This window comes from Protopterus annectens, chromosome 7.part0 (assembly GCF_019279795.1).
Source record: "Protopterus annectens isolate FY-2018-M chromosome 7.part0, PAN1.0, whole genome shotgun sequence".
Taxonomy (NCBI): domain Eukaryota; kingdom Metazoa; phylum Chordata; order Ceratodontiformes; family Protopteridae; genus Protopterus; species Protopterus annectens.
In genome coordinates, this window is record NC_056739.1 from 567,079,669 (window position 1) to 567,099,091 (window position 19,423).

The window sequence follows — 19,423 nt, forward strand, 5'->3', positions numbered from 1 at the left end:
GAGAAAAGACAGTATGAACAGAGGACTACATTTACAATCCACATACTATGCTAAGGACTGGAATCCTAAGATAACATACCCTCCACGAGACACAACAAGCTTCACTTTTACCCTGTAGGAGACAAGAATTCCTAGCACTTCCTTGTTGGCACCTTCTTTGACACTAAAACAGAAAAGGACACAGTGAAAGGCTATCAGCAGTCTACAGACATAAAATGAAAAGCTAAATAATGTATACCCAAACAAACATTCTTGAGACTAACATCTGAATAAATGGGGAAGTCACAAAGTGAACCTAGACAGCTCAGCAGCATGCCAGGGCAGGTGCTGTGCATTTGCTGGGAGTGTACATTACCACAAACTGCAAAATTTTGAGGCTAACACCCCCCTTACTAGCATCCAACTTCTATCTCTATACCAAAATGTTGTACCATTTCCTTCTGCTTCTCAGAATCCTAAGTGGCCATGGCATTTAATTCCAGAGCACGGCAAATGCTGGAACCAAAACATAATGGCTCACTGAGGAGTCCCTACAAATTCCCTTCCTCTGCAAGTCTAAAGAGCCTGAGTGGCCATGTTGTCATAACTTGCAGCAGTCATGCATAGTAGAGCTGCTACAGTGATCCAGCTGCAGACACGGAGAAAGTATTTTCAAAATGAACCTTAAATGACCATTTGCGCAATGCTAGGTAAGCATTAAGTTTGTACAGAGAAGCAGCCTGAATACAGTCCAGGTGGCCCAGGTCCATTTAGCGTCCTGGCACTGAAACAGCCAGAGCAGCAAAGAAAAGCATGATGCTGTCAGCTTGCTTCCCTTTGAGAGGAATGTGGATGCAAGACTTGGTGGCCCAGTTTCTATCACCATTCCTAGTGAGGAAGGTAACCCCTCACCACAGCACACCCACCATTTAAGCATTACCTGACCACATATGTGATTGACAGGAGTATAAATAAAATTACAGTGACGCACAGTATGACAAGGCAAGCCTGATATGTTCCTCTCCCTGGAACCATGGTGAAACATGGCTGGCTATCTAGGAAGCTTTCTTCCTTAAAGGAGAAGGGCAGTACAGTTGTGTACACTTACCATAAATATAGATGTTAGAGTGTACTTACTGTTGCAGTCATTACCTGTGGGTTATCCCTGCTGTGGTAGCCCACGGCCGGCCCAAATTCCAGAGTCAATGTTTTTGTGCGCTGGCTGCTGTCACCTGTAATCTGACGTCAGGTCAGCATTACTATAAAACAAGGTAGCTGATGTCATTACATCAGTTTTTCTTACCCTAACCCATCAGAAGCACAAGGAAAAAAAGAGAAGTGGTCCTGGTGGCAAAATGCCACCTTGGGAAGCATGTGTCCCCCTACGGGAAGAAGTGAAAAGGGGGGTAAAGGGAGGTAAACCAAGACTGCAACAGAGTGAACACACTTGAACATCTACATTTATGGTAAGTGTACACAACTGTACTATGTTCTTTATGTTTCACTGTTGCAGTCATCACCTGTAGGAGAATTCTCAAAGCTGAGGTAGAGGGTGGAAGGATAGGTAGAGTCCTAGGTATGGGTCAGGAGGCCCTCCAGAATTGCAGAGGCAAACCCTGCCCTAGACTTAGAAAAGAGAGGTAGGTGGTAATACTTTGTAAAGGTATGGACAGAGGTCCAGGTGGCCACTTCCAAAATGTCCCTGGTAGGTACTCCTCTGAGGAAGGCAGTGGAAGTGGAGGTTGGCCTAGTGGAGTGGGTATGGATAGACTTAGGGATGGGTTTCCCATGTAGTCTGTAGCAAAAATGGATACAGTGTGAGATCCGTTTGGAGATGGGTTTCCCCTCTGCCCCTGGGGCAAAGCTTAGCAGAAGCTGGTCAGTTTTTCTGAATGGTTTAGTGTGGTCCAGATAGTATCCGAGTTGTCTGTGCACATCTAGTGAGTGTAGAATTCTTTCCCCCTTGTTTTGAAGGTTGGGAAAGTGTATGGCCTGGTTAAGGGTCATGTCAGATATCACCTTGGGCATAAAGGGGGGGGGGGTTAGTCCTTAGGGAGACTGTCTGCATGGAAATTATGAAGGGCTTGACAGCCATGAGAGCTTTAAGGTCTGAGACCCTTCTGGCTGAGGTGATAGCTAGCAGGAAGGCAGTCTTCCAAGAGAGGTATTTCAATTCTGTTGAAGTGGCAGGATCGAAATGAGGTAAGGTTAGTTTCTCTAACACATAATTCAGGTCCAAGGGAGGAGTAGGAGTTCTTCTGGGAGGCCTGATATTAGAAGCTCCTCTGAGGAATTGCTTAATCAAAGGGTGAGAGAAGTGGGGTGGATCTGAATCATAATGGGCAGAAATGGCCGTGGGATGGATTTTAATAGACGAGAAAGAGAGGCCACTATTGAGTAACTCTGCTAAATAATCCAGGATGAGAGGTATGGAAGGTTGAGAGGTACTTCCCCCTTTTGATTGTTTCCAGGAGCAGAATCTTTTCCACTTTCCAGCATAAGATTTTCTTGTGCTGGGCCTTCTGGCCTCTGTGATGATGCCCAGGACCTGTTGGCTTAACAGGGACTTTTTGCTAGTTTTTAGTGTATGAGCCATGCTGAAAGTTTGAGAGTCTGTAGGTCTGGGTGCAGTACCTTCTTCCTCTCCTGGGTCAGGAGGTCTGACCTTAGGGGAAGCAGGTTTGGGGGCTGTAAGGTCAGACTGTGTAGTAAGGGGTACCAATGCTGTCTGGGCCAAAATGGAGTGATGAGGACAGCCTTTGGTCTCTCCTCTCTTACTCTGATCAGAACCTTGGGAATAAGGAGCAGAGGAGGGTACGCGTACACAAAGAGGGAGCTCCAGGGGAAGGTCAAGGCATCCACCTTCCATGCTTGGAGGAGATACTCCTTGGTACAAAACTTGTGCAGCTGGTGGTTGAGTTGTGAGGCAAAGAGGTCCACCTTTGGAATCCCCCAACTCCTGGATGATTTACAGAATGATTTCTCTGTGGAACTGCCATTCGTGGGGGTCCAGTAAGTTTCTGCTTAGGTGTTCTGCCAGTGTGTTGTTGATCCTTGGTAAAGTATTGGCCAATTAGGTGTAGCCCCATGGAGGTGGCTGTAAGCTATAGAATCATGGCTAACCTGCACAGGGGGTAAGATTGGTTGCCCCCCCACTTGTGATGTACCACATTAATGTCGTGTTGTCTGTTTTTATAAGGAGGACCCCTGGGCTGAGATGGGGTTAGAAGGAAGTTAGAGCATTTTGCACTGCCATCATTTCTTTCTGGTTAATGTGCAAGTGAAGTTGCTTGGCGTTCCAAAGACCTTGGTACACCTGCCTGCTAAGTGAGCACCCCAAGCTATGTCTGAGGCATCGGTGGTGATGGTCTGGCCGGAAGATGAAGGGAAGACCCTTGTTCATAGCACAGGCCTCTGCCCACCAAAGAAATTCATCCCTTATACAAGGAATCAGTGGGAGAGTGGTCTCTAGGGACAGAGTGCTGACATCAAAGGTTCTTTAAGTACCACTGAAGCTTTCTCATGTGAAGCCTGGCGAGAGGGATGAGAAGGATGCAAGATGCCATGTATCTCAGGGCTTGCAGGACCTACCTCGCAGTGAAGTGACTTCTGAAAGCCAACTGGGTGAAGTAGAGAGGCAGGAAGCTCTGCTTTTCTGGGGATAGAAAGGCCATTAGGGTTTCTGTGTCTAGCACAGCTCCCAGGAAAACAATTTTCCTGATAGGGTTTTGCTTTGATTTTTTCTCGTTGATGGTGAACCCTAGGGAAGTTAGGAGTTTTTGACAAAGAGAAGATCCTGGAGCAACTTTTCTTTGCTGTTAGCCTGAATGAGACAGTTGTCCAGGTAAGGGTAAATCTGTATATTTCTCTGCCTGCAGAATGCTACAGCTGGGGCCAAGCATTTGGTGAATACCCTGGAAGCAGGAGATAAACCAAGGGCAATGCAGAGAACTGAAAGTGCTGATAGCCTGCTCTGAAGCAGAGGAATTTTCTGCACAATTCCCAGATGGGGATATGGAGGTAGGCATCTTTTAGCTCTAGTGTCACCACCTAGGCATATTGTGTGAGCATAGGCAGGAGCTGCTGCTTAGCATTTTGAATCTGGGACCACCAAGGAGGTGTTCAGTTTGGACAGATCCAGGATGGGGGCACCAAGTGCCTTCTTTTCTGAGAACAAGGAATAGTCTGGAGTAAAAACCCTTTCTTCTTTATCCGGCGGGACAGATTCTACTGCCCCTTGGGATATTAGTGTTTTTACCTCTTTTAATGCCTCTGCCCACTAGTTTGGAGGGAGGTCTGGGTACCCTCTTGGAATTGGGAGTTCGCTGAAGGAGAATCTGTATCCCTGAGAAATTATTTTTAATACCCATTCGTCCTTGGTTATAGAGATCCAATTTTCCTTGAAGAGGGTGAGCATTCCTCCTAGTTTTAGATGAGTGAAAGGATGGCAAAGGGGGAGGGGGAGTCACTGTGAGGGTTTACCATAGAAGCTTGGCTTAGAACTCCCTGTCTTAGAGGCAGAAGTGGTCCATTGTTTGCTTCTTTGCTGGCCCTGGGATAGTGGCCTGGATGTCCTGTTCCTGCGGGGCTTACTTTGACCCTGTCTGCTGGGTGCAGGGAAGGCCCAGTTCTTACAGGGGAAGTTTCTGCTGAATCTGGGCAGTTGAACTTGAAAGAAATCTTTTACTGTCTGCATAGATTTTGCTGTGTCTTCCATCTTTTTAAGCATCTCTTCTGCTTTTTCCCCAAACAGGCATCCTTATCTAGGGGTGCATCAATAAGTTTAGACTTGACATGATCAAGAAAAGGTTGTTCCTTCAGCCATGGATGTCTTCTAATAACAGATCCTGTCACTGCTGCCCAGCTAGAGCCTTATAGGGCATCATATCCACATTGTAATGAGTGCTTGGCCACTTGACCAGCAGAGTGAAGTAATTCTGCCTGCTCTTTTGAGTTGGCACCATCAGGAGAGGTAGCAATCTTCTTCTTTATTTGTTCCAAGATGTGTTGTTGACATTCTAATATATGGAACTGACAAATGAGTGCTCTGATAGCTAAGGTTGCAGAGGTGTATACTTTCTTAACCCATTTGTCCAGAGCTCTGGAGTTTTTGTTAGAAAGAAGAGGATTCTTGGCAGAACTAGTCTTAGCTCTTTTGGTCCCTGTGTAATGACCTCAGGGTCTGCAGCAGGGCTCCCTGTACAGGTATTTGTGAGAATCCGGTACTCTGTAGTACCCGTCGGGTTTAGCTGGAGCAGGAGGCAGGGCATCAGGGGCTAAGCTGGATTCAAGGAAAACATCATCCCCCACTTCTAGAATAGGAGGGATGGCCAGGGTTCTGTGCTGGGGCAGGTCCAGAAACACTAAGTCGTTTCTTTGACTGTGGGTAGTCCTGAGATACCCATTGAAAATGCTCCCTGAGGGAGTGGAGGGTTTCCCTGAAGGAAAGGTCCTCTGGAGGGGAGGCAGAGGGGATGGATTCCTCTGCAACTGACTCCTCACAAACAGGTAAGGGCTGCTGTTCCTCTTCAAAGACAGAATAATCAGATTCTTCAGACTCTTGGTCTGTCAAAATTTCTGGAGAAGGAAGCCTTTTCCTTTTAGAGATGGGGGCTTGAGTAACTTGGATAAGGGAGATGAGATCCTCCGCCATTTTAAGCACTTGTGTTTGGGGTGGGGAGAGCAGTAGCAAGATGGTGACTTGAAGCAGAATTCCAAGGAGTGGCCTGGATTCGAGGTCTGAGAGAATCAGTCTGTCTCTGAGAAACGGTAGTCAGAAGAGAAGACGTCTTTTTTTGTCTGGAATCGGTAGTGTGAACGGTCTCCTCAGAAGCCGGTTGCTGCGTCACGACTCTGGACCCAACTGTGGCAGAGAGCCCAAGGCTCGGAAGGCAAAGTGGATTTCTGCGGCATACCGGACTCCAAAAGGGTCTCAGCAGAGGCCTGCATAGAAAGCGAGTCAAGCATCAGGGGCTGTGAAAGCACCTCACTAAATTCCAGAGAACTGACAACTTGCTTAGCGGTAGTGTCATCGGAAGGCTTAGCCTTGTGTGGCTTGTCTCTACCTTTACATTTTTTCGGAATATCAGCAGATTGTAGGCTGACAGACACCATATTGGAATTCAAAGATGGAATACGAAAATAATTGTCTACAAAAAGAGCTCTACAGTGAATGGTTCTCGCATTAAAGAGGGCACAGAACCAACAACGAGGGACGTCGTGGTCTGGGCCTAAACAAGTGATGCAATAGGAATGAAAATCTCGGTGTGGGATCTGCTTTCCACAGGCGAGACCAATTGTTAACTTTTTCGGACATCGGTTTGAGCAAGAAAAAAAGGGTCCCCAACAGGGTACTTAGCTTTAGACATTTTCTGCTGAAGTTCGACTTCTGGTAGCGACCGACTGGCACTCGTGCAAACTGCTTCTGCTACAGGCTCCACGGCAAGAAAGACTGATGTAATGATGTTGGCTGCCTTGCTTTATTGTACTGATGACCCGACGTCAGACTACAGGAGACAGCAGCCTGCACACAAAAATGCTGACTCTGGTATTTGAGCCAGCCGAGGGCCACCACAGCAGGGATAACACACAGGTGATGACTGCAACAGTAAAACACGAAGAACATCTACCTAGTAAAAAGTTACATTAGAGTACTAACTTTATTAAGAATGGGCCCTGGAAATGGGGAAACAGGCAACATACCCAGAAGTGAAAGGTGACCGACAATAAGAAGAAAAAAAACATCAAGTCCTACGAACTGCATAAGCTTAGCTATTGCATATTAATTAGAAAATGTATTAATGCACCAAATGAGTACCACATAATAAGCAGTTAAGTCATCATTTATTATAAACTCAAGCACAACTACGCCATGACATTTAACTTCTGATATCAGCATCTTCTCCCCATTTAACAGAATAGTGAGCATCTTTATTCCATTACCCTTAAAGGAAAGCTCCACCTTAGAACTCAAAATAAAAGTTTCTTTATTGTATCTATAGTTTTCTGAGCTATTTAACACCTCAAAAATCACTCCTAATGCTTCTTTTACAATTTTAATGTGTTTTCTTCAAAATGGTGGATGATGGGGCCTGCCTTGGTAAAGTGATCTTGTTTTCATTCCTTCTTCCCAGAATACATTTCAAGTCTTGCTTATATGAATCATGCTAGACATAAGGAAGTGGTGGTGTCTTCTCATGCCATTGAAATAGAATGGTAGGACTGTGAAGCACTCATCTAAACACACCTTGTATAACAGAGCTACTTTTATGTTTCCCTGACTGACCCTCATTTATGTATCTGTCAGAGGTTGTTCTATGCTATAGATAGCTGTTGTCTACTTCCAGCAAATGAAAGGACCTAAATAACAGGCTTTTGTAATGGGATTTTTGTAGTTCTAAAAGAATTGACAGATCTTCCCCCACACACTCATGCTGAGGTGTGAAAACTCTCGCTGCAGGAAATTATCCTTGCTGTCTGTTACCTCCCAATGCCTTCAGTGGGAAGTTTCTTCTCTCTCATGAATGATGCAGAATTAAAAAGTGCTTTGCTAGTTCCTTCTGTCAAGCTCCTCCTTTTTTTCTATTTCATGTTTATTTACACTTTGGTAACCAGGAAAGTGAACTGGTCCCAGGACCCTTTTCAGCCACAACTTGGGCTACATTGGCAAACATAATAATAAGTAATAAGTGCACTTAGCAATACAAAGAAAAAAATACTGACATGAAGACGCTGATAAAAATAGTATGTGCAACACATAGCCAATGTGGGACAGAGAATAAGTAAAACATTAAGCAACATTTACTAGAATGTATACATTAATAATGCTTAACTCTGCTATGTTAAGTTTATTATAAATAATGAAGTGTATGCACCCAGACTGTGTATATACACACACTATTTGTGTGTGTGTGTATTATACACCACGTACATGTGTACAACATGTGTGTGTGTGTGTGTGTATTTCATGTCCTTTAAAGAAAAAGGAATCAAAATGGAAATTTGGTCTAACTGTATATGTGTCTACACATAAGCACACACAGAGATTTTTATATATATATATATATATATATATATATATATGAATGTGCAATATATATATATATATATATATATATATATATATATATATATATATATATATATATATATATATATATATATATATATATATATATATATATATATATATATATATACACACACGTGTTTTATATGTGTGTGTGTGTGTGTGAGTGTGAGTGTGTGTGTGTACATGAGTAAATAAAAATGTATGTAGCACGTAGAATACCATATGTGGGATGCAGTGCTGTCTTTAAATTCACGTCTTTACATGTAGTGTGTGTGTGTGTGTGTGTGTGTGTGTGTGTGTGTGTGCACATTTACACATGGTTAAGTACTTCGGATTTCCTTTTCTTAATATTTTTAATACAACAGCACACAGTAAATGTAAGTTAAAGTAAATTCAGCTGTATATTATGGTTGCCATCAATGGTCACATTTCCTCTGTGGACTACAAAATGCTCGTGCACTCTAACAATGTAAGGACAGACTCAAAATCATTGGGAGTCTCTTACCATGCATTCCCCTCTGAGTGGATGTCACAAAAAAGCATAAAAGACCATTTTAGCAACACTATCAGCGCACCTAGTTGATGTCACAGAAATATCTTGTACTATACTTGTTATCTTCACATATAAACTACTATAAATAACCAACATTTAAAACTTAGCATTTCAATACTGTGTTGCTGCTTACGTAAATTTTTCAGATGAGGTGACAACTGCCTTTAAACCCCTGACTGAACTAACTGCACTATTTTTCTATGAAAGGGGAGTGTTAAGTTCTCCTCTTCTCTGCAATAAAAACTGTGAAAACACTTCCACAGCTTTCTTTCTTTTTTTACACCAGCCGCTGTGTTCCTGACATTAGCAGGATTAATTGCCCATCGAAGACTGATGGCAGTACCTGACAGAATAAACTACAGATTTAACTGTGTCTATGGTACGTCATTCAGGTGAAGATGAATTCCTTTGCAAAGTATGTGAGACATTAAGCTTAAAAATAGGTGGGCTTTCCCTTCCTTTGATTCCAATGCAAGGAAATAAGTTTTACAAAGTACAAGCAGGTTTCTGGTACCTACACAATACTGGAATCGTATTATAGGGAGAAAAAAAACCTAAGAATTGAGTTAACTGTAGTAGAGGGTGGAGTTTTCCTTTAGTGGGGAATCCCAATCATATAGTTACAGTTACTCCAAACTAGTTTAAAATGAAACTGCCAGTCATTTCAAGCATGCCTGGTGATGTATTTTTCCCTCCACTTAACACCAAATTTATAACATAGCAAAAATATGAAGCAGTCACTTCACTAGAATTTTCTCTTTAAAATATAGTTTTCCAGTATTGTCCTTTTAAAGATTTTTGATACAAAAAGTGGAGAGTCACTCATTTGCACATGTTCCCTTTAAGGATCTAAGCATCACACTAATTCTGGGATACAGAGCACTAAGGAATTTTACCCTATCCACCAAACAAGTTACTGAATCCCTAGTGTGGAGACTTCCAAGAGCAAAGGTGGAAGAGACAGTATAATGAATTTAATGTTAGATAAGGCTCAAGTGGTCCTCCTTCCCTGACTATTTACGTTCTTATTCACTGCATATGCTGGAACTCATACAAACCCAGTAATTCAAACCCACTATCCAACTCAAAAAAAAAAAAAAAAGATCGCTTTGTGCATGACCTTAGAGTATAACTCTCCATTTGTAAAAAAAAAAAAAAAAAAAAAAAAACATGGCTTGGCAGCACCCTAGAATAACTGCTTTAAGTGGCCGTTTTAGGGTACTGCGGGCTATGGAGACTAACAGAAGACATGATGACACAGGATAACCTGCATTTAAATACATTCTGCCACTACTCTGGCAATGAGGTGGCAGTATGCCCACTTAAGTCTGCACCCAGGCACAAGTGGCTGGGATGAGTGTGCATATACACTGTGTATAACATATCATTTTGGTTAGGTATTCAATCAGAAGGCTATTAAGGAATTCTTACCATGCAACTTTGTTCATGTTCAGTTTTCTGTCTTTGCAGTTGATGTTTGTAGCCTGTCAATAGGATAGCTGCATGTATGTCAAAGTCTATGCCCCTACAACAGGGCAGGTGCCTCCACATCCCTGTCTGTATATTGGAAATTAGTTGGTTGCATGTAAATTAATATCTCTGTTTTGGTAATGGTTACTATTACATGCATATCAATGTCTGTACTCTGGCAAGGGGGTTGCTGCAAGGAAATCAATACCTGTGCTTTGGCAATGACAGAGGACTCAAGTACTGCAATGTCTGTGCTGTAGTAATGCAGTAGGTGTATGCATGTCAATGTCTGTGTTGTGACGATGGGAAGAATAAATGCATGCCCACATCTGTGTCAGGGCTATGGAGTGAGTACATGTACGTGACTGTCTTCTTCCCAGGACTGACTGCACAAAGAATATTTATGTCCTGGTGCAACTACATACCAGCATTGTTAGAGTCAAAATTCAAGTGGTGGGAACCTTCACTCTCTTACACTTATCAGCAAATCACAGTAGGCAAGTTATAAAGAAAATACTGCTATGAAGTAGTGGAAAACAAACACAAGGAAAAGTAAAGATACACAATCCCATTCAAAATGTGCATTAAATACTTGCAGAAGCAGACAATGTCTTAAGTCAGGGCTTCACTATATACAGTTCTACACCTTCTCACCCCTTCTGTCACCCCCCCCCCCAATACTTGAAGATGTGCTCACATGGTACTGGATGCTAGATTAGTATCCTCATGCTTCAGCTTTCCATCAAGTGCCAGGCCACGCTTCTCTCGATTGTTGGATAAAAGCGGCGTCAAAGTGTATACTTTGCAGAACGTAGAGCTTGGTGAAACCTGATCACTGTCATTCAAAAGAGGGACAAACAAAAAATAGGCTATTATCAAAAATGGAATTGTTTTCATCATTCAACAGTTTCAGAACACTGCAGAAAAATAACACATCAATACAACTTCATGAGGGAAATGAAAGTTAGACACTGTACTATATAAAATGTAAAAATAGAAATATTAATTGACCTGACTGATTAGTTTCTTAGTGTATGGATTTCATGGCAGTTCAGCAACAAAGACTGGATTTACTGTCCCAATTTTTTTAAAGCTTTATCACTTCTGCTCCTTGTAAAATATTTACACAACAATCAAGTTATAATAACGTTATAAATATACCAGAATGAAAACTAGTTATTGTATACAAAATATTAAATTACACAGGCAATGTTTACAAACTTACCCTTTAAAAGTTATAAAATCATGCAGACCCCCACCCCTCCCATCTCTAATCTTATCAAAAAGTCAGGCAGAGATCAATCATCCCTTTGCATCATACTAGATTGCTACTTATTCACAGATAATACACACTTCTGCACATGCTTTCTAAAGAACCACTTTAAACGGATCAATGTTTATCTTTCCTTTCTTCCAGCCTCTCACTCCTAACCATCTTCAGGCCCTGCACTGGAGATGTACGAACGTCGCTTTTAGTCTGCAGATACCATGTATTGTCAGAAAACGTAAGCTGCTCTAAAACTTGCAACACACTCATGCCTGACTTCCCGCCACTCTCTGTGAGCTAGCCTGTGGCTTTTGGATATTAAAAGTTACATCTTCACCTAAGAACCTATACCGCAGAACTGAATCACCGCTACCTGCAGACAGGTGCTCCAACCTATTTACTCACTGTTGTTTATTTTCTAAATTAATGTATGTATAATTGTTTTCTTAAACTGCATTAAAAGCCTAATCACTTAAACCTGTGTTCTTAGCCTGGCAGTCCCCATACATCACCACTGCTCATCTCCTGTCCCCCTTACTTTCAGCTATCTGGTCTCCTATATTACCTGACCTAATCTGTATACTGCACTCTCTCGCTCTCTCAGCTGTACCCTTTCTGCTGCACAAAATGAGAGGCTACTTACTCCACATAATTATCCTCTACTTTGAGCCTAAAGTATACCCCCTCTCTCTCTCTCTTGCAAGGTCTGCTGCATTCTTCTCAACACCCCTTAGCTAATTCTGCCCTCCCAATGCATTAATTTCCCTCGCTCTCTTTCCCCTCTTTCCCTGGTAACTTCCTTGCTCCATTCTTCCTGACTGACTGTCTCATCTTCCAGCTCTTTTCAGCCCACTTACCTGATTATCTTGATTGTTTTTTTTTTTGTGCTACTCTCCACCTTGACTGGGTCTGCCTGCTCCATTCCACCCTTGCTTCACTTGCCTCCACTCTGCTCCCCTCCCCTACCCCCATTCCGACACACCCCTGCATACTCCAGATTTATATTCTTACAACTCTGGAAAGACCATCACCCTCACTCCCATTTGTCCAATCTCATTTCTCATCCCTACTCTATTTCTCTAAACCCTCTCCTTTTTTACTCACCACTCCAGTACCACATACTCGTCCTACTGCATGTTGCTCTATAGCACAAATCAGTTACCCTCCCCCCACCTCTACATTACCCTAACTCTACTTAAAGCCTACTCTTTTTTCCCTCCTCTATCTACTACTCCATACACCATCTTTTTTTTCTCACACTATCCCCACTCAATCAATAACCTCACTCTCCTCATATTCCTAATTCATCCACAAAATATCAACAGCATGTTTCTGGACCTTCTCTTACCTACTATCCTGGTACTTTTCTCCAGGCTTATATCTTGTAACTCCAACCTACTATACCTTCCTCTATCACCCACTCATTCTCAATCTTCATCCTCCTTCACTAACTACCTAAACTTCCCTAGTTTACCCTCTCTTTACAATACCTCCTCTACATTCATTATCACAAACTAAAACACTTCAGTTTTCTCTTCCCCCAAACCCAAATTCACACCCTCTACTTTCTACTTCTGCTCCTCTAAACCTAAAGTAACTCCTATTACCTCTTCTACCAGATGGGGACATCCACCCCAATCTTGGCCCATCCTCTTACTCCAACCGTACCATCTCAACAAAGGGGCACCAACCCTCCTCCTCCTCTCAAACTAAACACTTATCTATTTACTCTAGAACCCTACAAAGCCTCACTAACAAAACCTCTGACCTACGTGCTTGGATTGCCCACCACTCTCCCCACATCCTAACACTCTCAAAACCTGACTCAAACCACATATCACCAACTCTGAAATTCTACCGTCTAGCTATAACACATTCCTGCAAGCCAGACTCTCCAAAAAAGGGGGAGGTGTTGCTATTATGTACCATGATCAACTGAACCTCATCCCCTCTCCTCCCTGATTTCTCTCCTGCCAAACTCATATTAGCTCAACTGCCACCTTAACCCACACAAGAAATTCTCAATAGCATCTATCTATATACCACCTGGTAACAATATTCCTATTCTTGAATCAGTTCTATACTGGATCTCCCAACATGTATCTTATGAAACAACCTTATTAGGTGACGTCAATATTGATTTGGAATAAACTCTCTCCCAACTCCCCTAGCCTTAGTATAAACCTCTTTGGTTTCAGTCAACTTTTCTCAACCACCACCTATATCAATAGAACCTCCAGCTCCATTCTCAACTGGATCTTAAATTCTAACCCAAATCTGTACTATAATCCCACTACCCTTACAGACTCCTCAGGTGATCACCTCCCTATATCAGTAAAGCACTTTCTCATACTTCAAAACCCCACCTATGCAGAGATTACCAAAACCTATCCAATTTCAGCGCAGAAACTTTAAACTACCAACTCTCTCTCTAGTTAACTGGTCTAACCTGTTCAACCCTCTTCTTAATGACGCTGTTCTTGAATTTAACAACAGCTTCCTTAGCATACTAAGCACCCTAGCGCCAATCAGAAAAGTTAGGGTAAAATCTAATTGTGCACCCTGGCTCTCCAAAGCTACCCTTTTCCAATAAGGAACTATGAGACACTACTTGGAAACAATGGACAAAATCTAAATCATCCTCACTCCTTCCTAAATTCAAAGAACTAAGAAACCTTACCAAAAAATGTATTCATGACAAAAAAAGTATTATCCATGACAAGAAAAAATTCTATCAAGAAGCTCAAACTACCCAAATTTCAAACCCCCAAAAATTCTGGCACACCATGAACGATATTCTCCATCCTGGGAGACCTTCTACCCCCAACCCCTTCCCCAACAAAACATCACTTGAGACTGCAACCCTTTTAAACAACTACTTCACTGATGATCTGCAAACTAACCCCTCCAGACACTAACCAATCAGAACCCCCACCCCTCCACCACCTACCTCCACTCAGCTTTCTCCCTGAAACCTGTTCCTACTGCTTATATCAAATCCCTTTTGCTGAAACTTAAACCTTGCTCTCCTTTCTTTGATAAATTATCCCCTCAGTTTCTCAAAGTTGCAGCCAATACTATAGCATATCCCATCTCAGTCCTTATCAACCATTCTATCAAAGAATCCTCAGTTCCAGACATTTGGAAATCCTTTTATACAATTCCACTTCATCAAGGAGGCAACTCCACTGATGCAGCCAATTTCTGACCCATAGCCATCCTCTCTCCTCTCTCAAAAATTTTAGAGAAATGCATACACAGACAACTTCTTAAATATCTACTTCATGAAAATCTGTTCACTCCCTCTCAACATGGATTTAGGCCATACCACAGCACTTCCACAGCCCTCCTATCCTTCACCCAAAATTTAGCCGAGGCAAGAGATAAACTGGTGTCATGCCTTTTCCTTGGCCTCTCCAAGGCATTCGACAGAGTCTCCCACCCCAAACTTCTCATTAAATTTACCAAGCTCAATCTCGCTGTTCCCCCTATTCTCTGGTTCTCCAGTTATCTTACTTTATCTTACTAACAGACAACAATCTGTCAGATGGCAACCACCTGCTCACCTTCCTGCCTATCAAATCAGGTGTACCCCAAGGATCCATTCTCGGCCCCCTTCTCTTTAATATCTTTACAATCTACACTCCGCCTACTGCACCTCTTCTCTGATCCAATATGCTGATGACTCGACCCTTATTACCCTCTCAGAAAACCCTTCTGACCTTCACTCCCTCACACAAACTTCTTTTAACACCATTGAACAATGGTTAATTAATAACTAACTAATTCATAATCCAAAGAAAACTAGGCCATGTCCAACCTTAAATCATCCTTTAATCTCTCTTCCCTAGACAACACCATCATTCATGCTGACTCCCACACTAAACGCCTAGGTATCATAATTGATGACTAGCTGAAATTTGATATTCACATCCACCAATCCATCAAAAAGACCAATCAAAAACCTGGTCTTTTCTATAGAAACAAAAAAATCTCATCACCTAAAGGGCTTCAATAGCTCAAGCCTACCTTCTCCCTTGCCTTCTTTATGCCTCCCCATATACTTAATCACCTGCAAACTAATCTTTTAGCCAGCCTAGAACAGACATACAACCAGATAGGTTTGTCTGTAACTCCCCTTACAAATCCCATCACTGTTTATCCCTCAGTAAACTACAATGGCTTGAATTCCCTCAACTACTCCAACTTTCTCAGCTACAGATGACACACTTCCTACTGCACAAACCTGTAAACTGTCCCTCCCTGTGACCCTGTCTACCCTATCTTTATACAAACTGCCATGATTACGCTCTAGCACTGAACAGCTACTCAATACCTAAAGACCTAACAAGACAGTAGGCAGATTACTTTACAAATGTACAATATCTCAAATTTAGAACAAACTCCCTCCCAACATACACTCTATCCGACTTTCTCTTCACTTCAAAAAAGAATTAAAGAGCTATAGTGCAATGAAAACGTATTTGCCCCTTTCCTGCTTTATTTCTTTGCATGCTTGTCACACTTAAATGATTCAGATCATCAAACAAATTTAAATATTAGACAAAAATAACCCAAGTAAACACAAAATGCAGTTTTTAAGTGATGATTTTATTTATTAAGGAAAAAAAATATCCAAACCTACGTGATCCAATGTGAAAAAGTAATTGCCCCCCTTGTTAAATCATGAAGTAACTGTGGTTAATCACATTTGTGGGAAAGCTGAGTTCAATTTCACTAGTCATACCCAGGCCTGATTACTGCCAGACCTATTGAATCAAGAGATCACTTAAATAGAACCTGTCAAAGTGAAGTAGGCCAAAAGATCCCAAAAAGGAAGACATCATGCTGCGATCTAAAGAAATTCTGGAACACATGAGAAACAAAGTAACTGACATCTATCAGTCTGGAAAAGGTTACAAAGCTATTTCTAAAGCATTGGGAATCCAGCGAACCACGGTGAGAGCCATTATCCACAAATGGAGAAAACATGGAACAGTGGTGGCCGGCCTACAAACATTACCCCAAAAGTGCAGTGATGACTCATCCAAGAGGTCACAAAAGAACCCAGAACAACATCTAGAGAACTGCAGGTCTCACTTGCCTCAGTTAAGCTCAGTGTTCATGACTCAACCATGAGACTGGGCAAAAATGGCATGTATGGCAGAGCTCCAAGACGAAAACCGCTGCTAACCAAAAAGAATATAAAGGCTTGTCTCACTTTTGCCAAAAAAACATCTGGATGATCTCTAAGACTTTTGGGAAAATATTCTGTGGACTGATGAAACGAAAGTTGAACTTTTTGGAAGGTGTGCGTCCGGTTACATCTGGCGTAAAAGTAACACATCATTTCAGAAAAAGAACATCATGCCAACAGTCAAACATGGTAGTGTGATTGTCTGGGGTTGCGCTTTGCTGCTTCTAGACCTGGATGATTTGGTGTGATTAATGGAACCATGAATTCTGCTCTCTACCAAAAAAAATGTCCGGCCATCAGTTCGTCACCTCAAACTGAAGTGCACTTGGGTTCTACAGCAGGACAATGATCAAAAACACACCAGCAGGTCCATCTCTGAATGGCTTAAAAAAAGAAGGTTTTGGAGTGGCCTAGTCAAAGTCTGGAGCTGAATCCAATTGATATGTTGTGGCATGACCTTAAAAAGGCAGTTCATGCTCGGAAACCCTCCAATATGGCTGAATTTAAACAATTCTGCAAAGAGTGGACCAAAATTCCTCAACAGCGATGTGAAAGACTCATTGCCAGTTATCGCAAACACTTGATTGCAGTTGTTGCTGCTAAGGTTGGCACAACCAGTTATTAGGTTTAGGGGGCAAATACTTTTTCACATAGGGCCATTTTTTCCCCTTAATAAATAAAATCATCACTTAAAAACTGCATTTTGTGTTTTTTTGGGGTATATTTGTCTAAAATGTATATTTGCTTGATGATCTGAAACATTTAAGTGTGACAAACATGCAAAAAATAAGAAATCAGGAAGGGGGCAAATACTTTTCCATTGCACTGCACCTTGCCAACTCTCCTCCTGCACCTGCCACCACCCTACCTAACTCTCTCTCTCCAATTCACTTTTGGCTGCCTAATTTTTCCTCCTCCCCGACTCTAATGTAACTTTTATATACCAGCACTGGGAGCACTGAGCTACACTATAAACTAATCTCATCATATCTCTTCTGTACCATCCTACTCTCCCCCCTTCCTACACCTGCATTTCTCTAGTCCCTAGCTTCTCCTTTAACTTTACTTCCTATAGCTGCTTACTTTCCTCCCTACAATCTCCTAGACTTTACCCCCCCTCCACTTTCTTCCCCCCTATCCTAAATACTTATTACCTAGTTTTGGAGTTTCTTCACTACTTTTTGTCTTATCTGAATCACATTTTGTAAATCTGAATTGTTTACTACCTCTTGTAATTTGCAACTATGTCATTGTTGAATTTTTATGTAATGCTGATTAGTGAATCTTTTAAGGCGGATTTATTTTCCATTATTTGTACTTAATTCTCTGCTGTTTTTTATTCATATATGTTTGAAGTTTTGTTTACATAATTGTGTGGATCTTTTCTTCTTGGGTGTCCACTGAAAATGGGCCAACAGCCCAGTTGGACTAACCCGGTTAAATAAAATAAATAATTTGTTTATAAAAGTCTGTGATTTGTCATATATGACAAGATTAATGGGGTGGTATTTTACTTTAATTTTCAGATTTTGTGCCTAGTCCATGCAAGCTATCATGATTTAAGAAAGGTGCATGGCTATAAACTGCTTTTTTAACATGTTCAACCCTGCAAAACTATCTGCAGTATCCTAACATTTTTTCTTTCAATGGTAAGCTTGAGAAGCTGAGCTGCCACTATCCATTCAGCACTGTCAAATGTTGCGGGGCAACATTAAAAGGTGTTGCCCATCACTCAGCAGAAGGCTTCAATGTACTGCTTCTCCCAGAGATCTGCTCAACAGAAAGATGGGAATTTTATTGTTTACTTATAAAGCGAATGTTCTCCACTTTGAAGATGTATCCAAGAAAAAATGGTCGCACAGACTCCAAGTGTACTTTTTCATGAAGAGTATAGTATATAGCTGGAATCAATAGCTAGAGTGGGTAGTACTGGATAAATTAGATGGTGTATTGACAGCAGCTTGGGATACCTGGAAGGATGAGATGGGAGGAGAAGCAGCTGTCCAAGGTTACCTCCAGTACTGACAAACTGGACAGCCTCATCTCCACCCAGCCCTTCTAATGTAATTCAGTTGAATGTAACCTCATACAGAGAAAGTGACTACTGAAGTCAACGAGGTCCAAAATTTGTTACTCCCAACCTTTCTTGAACCATGTAGTTTAAGGTTTGATTTCTTCAGTCTCAATTTGCCTACATGTGATTAAGCAAGCGCATCTGGGCCATGCCTGAAATAACATACTTGTGCCCAACAGATTAACCCTCTTAAAAATATTAAACAAAATTTAAAAAATAGGCACAGGTAAACCCTATTTCCTCATACTGGTAATGTCACAGACATAAATCTCCCTGTGGGAAGACAACACCTTGATGTGGTCAGCAACACCTCTAAAACAAACCAATTGGTAAAAGTAGCCCTCAGATGAGAAGTAAACCAAGCAATACGAGAGCATGCCCATTAATGAGGATAGCCACAACCTATCTGTTCTGGGTGACTTCTCTCTCTTGCTCTCTCTCTAAGCCAAGGAAAACTAACCAACCAGCCTCCTACACCTGACCCTCACTGACAGTCAAGACTGTTGAAATGCCACCTGCACAGCAGGCCTCTCAGGTGACTTTGCTGTGGAAACAAAGGAAGGTAAAATTGTTATAAACTGCACTGGGCACCCTGACTCCATTGGAATCCATTCCTCTAAAGAAGTGTTGGGAGAGAGCTGTTCAGGCCTTCTACATATGACCTCATCTTCCTCTCTTCCAGGAGTCCTTTAGAAGGTTCTCCAGAGAACCTTGCCCTGCAATAGCACATCCAGAATAGCCAGAGACAGAGAACTTTCCAAGAGGGTGAGCTATATAATCAAGCCATCTTTTTAGGTCCAAAAAACACCTGT

General features: G+C 41.9%; 1 protein-coding gene across 1 annotated transcript in view; it reads right to left on the minus strand.

Annotated features, from left to right (window-relative positions):
- ARRB2 (arrestin beta 2) overlaps nucleotides 1-19,423 on the minus strand; it is a 530,032-nt gene that overhangs the window by 45,660 nt on the left and 464,949 nt on the right. The window contains exons 10-11 of the mRNA XM_044076297.1: nucleotides 10,771-10,908; nucleotides 80-163 (exon numbers count right to left, since the gene is read on the minus strand). Coding sequence (XP_043932232.1) covers nucleotides 80-163; nucleotides 10,771-10,908 — 222 coding nt within the window. The remainder of the gene's footprint in view (nucleotides 1-79; nucleotides 164-10,770; nucleotides 10,909-19,423) is intronic.